At 41.0% G+C, this 10,297-nt stretch overlaps 1 protein-coding gene across 1 annotated transcript; it reads right to left on the bottom strand.

Annotated features, from left to right (window-relative positions):
- Positions 1-1,695: 1,695 nt before the first annotated feature.
- LOC114358567 (copper-transporting ATPase 1-like) lies at positions 1,696-9,654 on the bottom strand (the record flags this gene model as incomplete). The annotated part of the gene is made up of 8 exons (XM_028312567.1): positions 1,696-1,867; positions 3,986-4,114; positions 4,604-4,704; positions 5,166-5,332; positions 6,321-6,450; positions 7,938-8,023; positions 8,804-8,818; positions 9,530-9,654. Coding segments are annotated over 8 exons (925 nt in total), but the record flags the coding sequence as incomplete, so codon positions are not given.
- Between the last annotated feature and the right edge of the window lie 643 nt (positions 9,655-10,297).

The following is a 10,297-nucleotide window of genomic DNA, read 5'->3' as shown; positions in this document are numbered from 1 at the left end:
TTTATTTATTAGGTACACCAACAAAGTCACATACATAATACAGTTCATACATTTTAACATGGTTTAACACATGATACGTATATGACCTCAATTACAGGTATACACAGCATTTCTTTTTGCAATGTTAGGGTAATTATACACTAGTAAAAACAAAAAAATTAATAGGCTAATTTCCTAAAAAATTTTTTAGTCCGTCATGTTTAATATCAAAAAATATTGGACACATATATTTTTATTTGTCAATCTAACAAATAATTACATAGTTATGGTGCGTTGAAGTTCCGCACGACGTCACAACGTGCGGCACTTTTATGCAAGCATTGACGTCACGGGCCTCTTCTTATGAACTTTGGCGCGCTTTAACTATTTAAATTTTCATTAGTTTGAAAAAGTGAAAAATACGTGTAGAGTATTTTTTGATAAGTTAACTGACGGACTAATTAAAACTCTTGCTTTTTGACCCAGGAAACATCCCTATTTAGACAATCGATATTGTTTTACACGTTATCACGATTTTGAGTAAAAGTTTTGTAATTCCAATTATCAAAACGCACACTTGTACCTAATCTACTTTGCCAGTCTTTTGCTTTCACTTTTTGTTAGTCAAACATAACTACGCTATTATAACTTCAAAATATGATTTACTAAAAAAAATTTCAAAATCCTTTGTAAAGTTCCATACAACTTGATGTGGTACAATTTAGCCGACTAGGTGATAGTGCTTTTAAAAAATCGGTAAAAAATATAGCTTATAAATACCGAAAAATGTTTCAAATAATTGTAATCCACACTAATTTACGCTTTTAAATAATATATTAGAAACACCCTGTGATTAAATTTAACAAAATTACAAACTAAACATGCATTGTCAAAAGTTACTTGAAAACAATGAAAAAATACTTTTCAAAATAAAACACACGTGTTCGTTGTCACGGAAAAAACCACATGGCCGATATTAATTGAATTTAGTTGTGTATTGCTGAGTGTTGCAATTACAGACATTCAATAAATACTTTACGAAATATGAGGGTGGTACAATTTACCCGGCGGTACAATATACCGAACTCTCCCCTATTATGTGACAAACATACATAAAACCACTATTTTTAGTCCTTCTATACTTACTAAGTTCCAACAAAAGTACCAGGGCGCCATAATACGCAAGGAATGCAGAAGAAACTACCTCCACAAAGAATACATGCTAATGAAAAGTACCAGGAGGCGATAATACGCATGGAGTTAGCTGCTCCACGAATTGAAACCAAACGTTTTCTTGTGATCTTGAGCCTTACACGCTTGTGATAAGGCTCACCTTTTGTCAAATAAACACTCCTCGAGCGTCCTTAGTAAGTCAAGCAAAATTGACCCTTATCCCATCCAACCAGCTATAGCAAACAGACCTTTACAGTAGAATGATAGCCTCCTCTTTTTTGGAGTCGGTTAAAAATGATGTTAAAACTCATTTTTGTAACCCATATCTTTGTAAAAGTACCAGGGCGCCATAATACGCACGGAGTTAGCCGCTCCACGAATTCAGAAGAAAACAGGAGGAACCTTATTAGCTTGTGATAAGGTTCATCGTTTGTCACGTAAGTCTAGAGCGTCCTTTGAAAGTCGAGCAAAATTGACCCTTATCCCCTCGAACCAGCTATAGAAAACAGATCTTTACTACTTGGACATAAGGATCATTCTCACCTGCACAGGCGTGGCGAGCAGGAACATGATGAGGTTCTCCAGACTGAGGCCCGGCAGCACCGCGATGTGCCCGTGCTCCATGTGCGCCATGAAGTAAGCCATGGACACCATGCAGGGCCCGCCGAATAGTAGGGATATTAGGAACGCCGTCCGCCATCTTTTTATTTCTTCTCTGTGGAGAGAGATGGAAAGTTTTTAATATGGCAAATTATAAATATGAAATCAGAGTTATCAGACTTAAGCATCCTGGGTTCACTTCTCAGTTAGGGTCATCAAATTAAATATTTGAAGTTAGGTACCTAAATAGTAGCAAAAAGGTAGTGCGCTCTAGTATTTTCTAGACATAAAATAGAGGGTTCAGGAGTTCTGACGCCTAATACACGAGGTATATCTTGCCCCTAGGAGTGTAGGATTACTTACTTGTGCTCCAAGTACTTTATCTTGCTCCACTGTGTATTGTATTTTGCCCCACTGTGTACTGTATCTTGCCCCTGAGTATTTAAGACACTTACTTGTGCACTAGGTATTTGGTAGTACCCCTTTCCCTTGCCCCTATGGGCCTATCTGCTCCACTGTGCATTGTATATTGCCCCACTATGCACTGTATTTTGCCCCTAAAATGTAAGAGCTACTTACTTGTGCTCCAAGTAGTGTGTGGTGCCCCTATCCATAGGGCCGACGACCGACGCTTCGAAGCCGAGGGAATTAATCGCGTCGCATATACTCCGGGGGCCTATCTGCTCCGCTGTGTACTGTGTCTTGCCCCATTTTGTAGTGTATCTTGCCTCTACTGTGTATTGTATCTTTCCCCTCTGTGTATTGTATCTTGCCCCCACTGTGTATTGTATCTTGCCCCACTCTGTATTGTATTTTGCCCCTAAGTATGTAATACGCTTACTTGTGCTCCAAGTACTTTTAACCTGCCCCATTGTGTACTGTATTTTAGCCCACTGTGTATTGTATCTTGCCCCTGAGTATGTAAAACACTTACTTGTGCTCCAAGTAATAGGTCTGCTCTACTATGCACTGTATCTTTCCCCTCTGTATATTGTATCTTGCCCCACTGTGATTGTATCTAGCTCCTGGGGGTGTAGGATTACTTGTGCTCCAAGTACTTTTAACTTGCTCCACTGTGCATTGTATCTTGCCCCACTGCATATTGCATCTTGCCCCACTGTGTATTGTATCTTGCCCCTGAGTATGTAAAACACTTACTTGTGCTCCAAGTAATAGGTCTGCTCTACTATGCACTGTATCTTTCCCCTCTGTATATTGTATCTTGCCCCACTGTGTATTGTATCTTGCCCCAATGCGCATTGTATCTTGCCCTACTGTGATTGTATCTAGCCCCTGGGGATGTAGTATCACTTACTTGTGCTCCAAGTACTTTTAACTTGCCCCACTGTGTACTTTGTCTTGCCCCACTGCGTATTGTATCTTGCCTCACTCTGTATTGTATCTTGCCATACTGTATATTGTATCTTGCCCAACTGTGTACTGTATATTGCCCCACTTTGCACTGTATTTTGCCCCTAAGTATGTAAGACACTTACTTGTGCTCCAAGTAATAGATCGGCTCTGCTATGTACTTTATCTTGCTCCACTATGTACTGTATCGTGCCCCACTTTGCACTGTATTTTGCCCCTAAAATGTAAGGCACTTACTTGTGCTCCAAGTAGTGTGTGGTGCCCCTATCCCTCGGCCCGACGACCGAAGCCTCGAAGCCGAGGGAGTTGATCGCGTCGCATATACTCCGCGGGCCTATCTGCTGCGCCATGTATTTTATTTTGCCCCACTGTGTACTGTATCTTGCCCCTGAGTATGTAAGACACGTGTGTTCCAAATGATTTATAAGATACGTACTTGTGCTTCAAGTACTTTATCTTGCCCCACTGTATATTGTATTTTAGCCCACTGTGTATTGTATCTTGCCCCAATGCACATTGTATCTTGCCCCACTGTGATTGTATCTAGCCCCTGGGGGTGTAGGATTACTTACTTGTGCTCCAAGTACTTTTAACTTGCTCCACTGTGCATTGTATCTTGCCCCACTGTGTATTGCATCTTGCCCCACTGTGTTTTGTATCTTGCCACACTGTATATTGTATCTTGCCCAACTGTGTACTGTATATTGCCCCACTTTGCACTGTATTTTGCCCCTAAGTATGTAAGACACTTACTTGTGCTCCAAGTAAAAGATCGGCTCTGCTATGTACTTTATCTTGCTCCACTATGTACTGTATCGTGCCCCACTATGCACTGTATCTTGCCCCTAAGTAATACACTTACTTGTGCTCCAAGTAGTGTGTGGTGCCCCTATCCCTAGGCCCGACGACCGAAGCCTCGAAGCCGAGGGAGTTGATTGCGTCGCATATACTCCGGGGGCCTATCTGCTCCGCCATGTATTTTATTTTGCCCCACTCTGTATTGTACCCTTGGGGCTGTAAGACTAGTTACTTTTGCTCCAAGTACTTTATCTTGCCCCACTGGGTATTACTTACTTGTGTTCTAAGTACATTATCTTGCCCCACTGTGCACTGTATCTTGCCCCTAAGTAATACACTTACTTGTGCTCCAAGTAGTAAGTGAAGCAGCAAATAGAACGCACAACGTTGAAAAAGCTCTGTGATTGGTTCGTGTCACCCTGTGCGTTACGCGCACTGTGAGACCTCATAGTAATGTTTGTGAATACGGGCGTCAATTGTCGTTTATACTGTCAAGATGTTCCTAAATTCATTCACTCATCACGTATGACAGTATTTCATTCAATCATTAATTAACTCACGAATGCATCTTACTTAGTGACAATCAATCATGTCGAGAGCATGTCTCTATTTTGACCCTCCCATTCACTATCATAAAATTAATTAATTGCGTTCATTCATTCATTCATCCATAAGAACTTACTTGGAAGTTGTGAGCGCGACTGCACAAGAAACCACGCCGGGCAATTTGAGCACAGTCTTCTCTATTTTGTTGACACACGACGCGCACGTCATGCCTTTGATCTGTGAAAGAAAGATAAATAAATGCATAGATAGGTAGGTGAAAAAACAGATATGAAACGCAGTTGAAACGGCAGTTAGAGGTAAGATAGCTAGTTCCTCTGTGGTTGAGGATACCGGGTGAAGCTCGCTTCCACCTTCGGCCTGATCGTCATTTACCATCAGGTGAGATACAGGCCAAGAGCTTCCCCGTTGGGGATAAAAAAAACAGATATGAAATGCAAATGAAACGCAGCTTAAACGTGGTTGAAACGCAGCTGAAACGCAATTGAAACTCACCAGAACCTGCATCTCCTTCTACCCGCTGCCGTCGCAGTCGGCTCGCACCTCGGCCGGGAAGCCTAGTCCCGTGACCGACCGGGCTTCGTCTGCCGCCGATATCTTTGCCGGCTCGTACTTGACTTCTGCCTTGAAACGCAGTTGAAACGCAACTGAAACGATGCTGGAACGCAACTGAAACTCACCAGAACCTGCATCTCCTTCTGCCCGCTGCCGTCGCAGTCCGCTCGCACTTCAGCCGGGAATCCAAGTTCGGTGACGGACCGAGCCACGTCTGCCGCCGATATCTTTGCCGGCTCGTACTTGACTTCTGCTTTAGCTGCTAGAAGGGCTATTACTATTGAGTGGACGCCTGGAAACAATGGAAATAGATATTGATTACCACGTGCACCATAGGATAGGAATAATAAGTATTAAATAAGTATAATAATAATAAATACAGATTAAAAATAAATTTGATAATTAATAATCATAGAATAATTAATGCAATAAATCTAAAAATCTTCCTCTCTCCTAAAATGCAGTGCCCCACAGGGTCCATAATTGTATCTTACCTTACCAATAACACCTTTTGTAAACATTATGGAAGCAATAAACTATTGAGTATTGATTGATAAAATATACATACGATACTTCGAACATTTATACGGAACCTAAGTGGTGAAGACTATAAGGCCAGTTTGCTAAAACAATCTTAATCCAAAAAATCCAAATCCGTGAAATATCAATCTGTTTTCGATCAAATATCCATAATTGTAGATGAGTTTACACTTTAATATTGTATAGATGGTCTTATGAACAATATGAAAATGTAATAAAAACATCGACAAACGTGGATATTTTGACATAAATCAGATCAAAATTTATTTGGATTGGGAATTTGGGATTGATTAACTCGGCGATAGTCAACTATGCTTCTATTATAAAGAGAAGTTTTAATAGTTTAACTCGGCGTCGTCTCATCATAATATCTGAAACTACAAAATCAATCGATTGGTTATGGTTTCAAATTTGTCGGCCGTTTGGTGTAGTGGTTCGAAACGGACTACTATTCCGGAGGTTGCGGGTTCGATTCCCACACAGTACAAACATTTGTGTGCATGAACATATTTGTTTGTATTGGACTGGGTGTTTTCTATGTATAATATGTATGTATTTACAAAAAAAAAAAAAAAAGTATTTAAGTATGTTTATATCCGTTGTCTAGTACCCATAGTACAAGCTTTGCTTAGTTTGGGACTAGAAGCGCAGTGTAAAATGTCCAAGGATATTTATTTATTTATTTATTTAAATTAGACTCGTCAGTCTTAGTAAGAAGACGCCAATATTGCTACACTCACCATACAGCTTGGAACAGCTCTTCTCTATAGCAGCGACGCAGGAGGCGCACGTCATGCCTTTCACTTCCAGCGTACAGCAAGACAGTTCAACTGGCTCTGTCTGTCTGTCTGCCATGGGCGACGCTGTGCCCTGGCAACATTAATAATATTATAACAAAACCGCATAATATATTTGTCACCAACGCTTACTCTTTCCGTGGGTGTCGTAAGAGGCGACTTATGCCCCTTTTCACCATCAATCCCTTATTTTTAAGTGAGCACTGTGAAAACAAAATTCCTGTAATGTGTTACCATAGGGGTCACTTAAAAATTAGGGATTGATGGTGAAAACGGGCATTAGGGACACATCAAACAGGGAACGGGCAGCAACGCTCTCTGAAGAAAAACATCAATCTTTTAAACTGCGATCTCCAACCCGCCTGCCAAGCGTGGGGGTTATGGCAAAACCCTCCACTATAGTGGAGGAGGCTCATAGTCCAGCAGTGGACTGTAAAGGGCTGTGATGATGAACAAAACCGCATCAAAATAGGTCCATTAAGGCTGAGTTGCACCACCTGACTTTGACCGTAACTATAACGATAACCGGTGTATTTTGTATGGAGTTTGACAGATTTTTGACGTTTGTCGCAATTCAAGTATGATGGTACAACCCAGCCTAAGAAAGCTAAGAATCAAACAAACGTCAGGGGATATAGTTATCCAACATGGAACCATCCCATCTACAACATGGACACGTGGCGCTACTATTAATACTGATTTATTAGTTCCGAGATTTGCCACGGTTGGACAACCAAATAATTATGTCATTTACAGAAGGGCGCTACAATCAATGCTGAGTATAGATGACCCACGCTGAACTGTCCCACCAAACTCAATGACAGGGGGGCGCTACCATCGTTCAACTATATGATTTCCAACATGGCAAAAATCGGAACCAGCGATTCGGTATTGACGGTGGCGCCCTACTGTCAATGTCATGGATAGGACAGTTCAGTATTTTGGAACTATAGTTTTAATTTTGGCCACTTGACGTTTCAGAATAGTTTGACATAAAAGTAATTCTGTTCTAAATAGCGCCATCTAGCCCCAAAATTAGTAAAACTTGTACAATGGGGTACATATTCAAAGTTCTAAATAATGAAATGATTAATTTGTAAAAACAACATTAGTACCATAGTAATAAAATGACCCAGATAGAAAAATGTTTTCCAATGGGCACCACGTTTTGAAATGTAATTGGAATGAAACTAGTGTATCTTCAGCTAATAGTCTGGTCTGTGAGCACGTAGAATTTTGTCCAATGACCCCAAGCTACCCATCCTTGTCGCTCGCGCGTAATTATGTTGCTGTCGCGCTCGCACACTCACTGCGGGCGCCCGTCGTACAGTCGCGACAGCAATATAATTACGCGCGAGCGATAAGGATGGGTAGCTTGGGGTCATTGGACACAATTTTACGTGCTCACAGACCGGGCTTTAGATAGTCAAACAAATGTTTTCCAAGGAACGCCACGTTTTTGAATGCAATTGGAATGGAACTAGTGTATCTTCTGCTAGATGATGATGATGATGATTCAAATTCAAATTCAAATTCTTTATTGCTCCAATGTTGACTTACGTTTGCGTGTGTTTTGCTTTTAACAGGTGTTGGTGGTTTGGCACTATCACCAGATCCTTCTTGGGAGTTGTTCTGAGAATTTGTTTCTGAAACAAAACATAATTTTAATTACAATTTTAATCTTTAAATGCCATGTTAGTATTTCCAATACGCAACAAGACACACTCACGCCCGTATTCACAAACATTACTATGAGGTCTCACAGTGCGCGTGAACGCACAGGGTGACACAAGAACCAATCACAGAGCTCTATTCAACGATGTGCGTTCGACTTGCTGCTTCACTTAAACAAGCATTTGAAAATACGGGCGTTATATTGATGATGACGAAAAATACGACGAAGACGAAGTTGATGATGATTATGCCATAGCCAATGATGCTAACGTAAAATTCACTCGATGATGACGATGAGGATGGTAATGATGACTCACTATTGCCAATGATGCAATCTTCAAATTGACCTGATGATGATTATGATGAAGACTCATCTTTGATGCTGACGACTCATCTTTGATGCTGACGATTCACCATTGATGCTGACGACTTTCCGTGCTTTTAAGCGGGACAAACTTGACCTTCACTGGTTGGGTTATTGGCGGTCAAGCTGTAGATCCCGGCTACACAGGAGTTGCAGCGGTGGGGACGAGAGGTGGGAACGGTCCCGTTTTTTGATGCTGACGACTGACCATTGATACCGACGACTGACCATTGATGCTGACGACTGACCATTGATGCTGACGACTCACCATTGATGCTGACGACTGACCATTGATGCTGACGACTGACCATTGATGCTGACGACTCACCATTAATGCTGACGACTCACCATTAATGCTGACGACTGACCATTGATGCTGACGACTGACCATTGATGCTGACGACTCACCATTAATGCTGACGACTGACCATTGATGCNTTTTCAAATTGATTCCTTCAACGAATCGCGAGCACATATTACCTTTTGAAACTATGTTACAGAATAATCTCAAGTTAGAGAAAATAATCTTTAACTGTTCGTCAGTAAAGTTCAAAATTATTCAGATCAAAGTTGTTTGACGATTTATCTTGTCAAGAAGATTATTATGATTGAGAAACTAAAACCTTCTTGTTGGTTCAACCTGCCATTATTATTTCTATTAAATAAAAAAAAACTATTGTCAATTGGTCAATGTCATCATTGCATTGCACTGTGATGCAAAACCTTATTTGTTAGCAAACGTCATATTTATTTCAATGTTAGCAGCACTGTTTCTTGCACTGTTATGTTGGCAGGTTTGACGCTTACAGTACCTAGTGCAAGCGAAAACCGACACTAAGGTGACGAACCTTTTCATTCTGCGACTGTACATTCAGCCTGATCATCACTTTCATTCAGGTGAAATGCAGGCCAAGAGCTTCCTCGTTCAAATGAAATCAAATAGTTTATGCAGTACATAGGCCCTCTCCACTTATACACGTCCCAAATATAGCTTGCCCTACCACCACTTCGGGACAACATATAGGCTGGTGCTGCGAAGAAGTGGCGGAAGAAACTCAGTTGAGGATAATACACTATTTTGAACTTTACTAGCTGGTGTTAAGGGTGTACTAACCTTCGATGGTGTTGACGCACGACTGGCAAGTCATGCCGGTGACGTGTAGCACCACTTCGCTCTCTTCGCTTGACGTCCCCATGTCTATCAGAAGATCGGTGGGTATTGGCTTTGGTAGGAGACTTCTGTGGGGAGAGAAAGAATGTATTAGAGATGAAGAGGTTGTAAACAGATGAACAACAAAGTGATACTATAAGGTTCAGACCCAGTTTTACCTTTTGAGGTACGGAACCCGAAAAATTTGGTGAAACCTTTTTCAATAAAAGCCTTATCTAGACTTGTGCGCCAATAAACAGCGATGTGGTATTACTAAAGTAGAATAGGGTACCCCCTTTCTTCTCGTGGATGTCGTTAGAGGCGACGAAGGGACAAATATGTGAACATCAGGCCTCCCCAACCCCCAACCCATCTGGCCAGCGCACACAGGTGAAATTTCCTCAAAAGTTGGCCAAAATTACGTTAAGTGTGTTTATGCCTATATATTGCTGTAGCCTGTCTAAAATAATAGTTTAAAGGTGATTTAAAAAGAAAAACTAACAAATGTTTTCATTGATGTATTTAGTCTTACTAATAATTTGTTAAAAATTTGATACCCAATGGCGCTACAAAAAATGAAATAGACTTTATCTTGTCGACGAAGAAGCATATATTCAATGATGTCTCTGTGATCAATTCGGTCAAAACAGGAAGCGATCACCGAATGGTAAGAGGCACATTGAATATCAGACCCAAGCTCGAGAGATGTCGACTGATGAAGTCTACGCTCCG

Source organism: Ostrinia furnacalis, unplaced genomic scaffold (assembly GCF_004193835.3).
Source record: "Ostrinia furnacalis isolate ACB-3 unplaced genomic scaffold, ASM419383v2 OfSCF4026, whole genome shotgun sequence".
Lineage (NCBI taxonomy): Eukaryota > Metazoa > Arthropoda > Insecta > Lepidoptera > Crambidae > Ostrinia > Ostrinia furnacalis.
The sequence above is the reverse complement of the archived record's forward strand: the minus strand, read 5'-3'. Positions and strand labels throughout refer to the sequence as shown.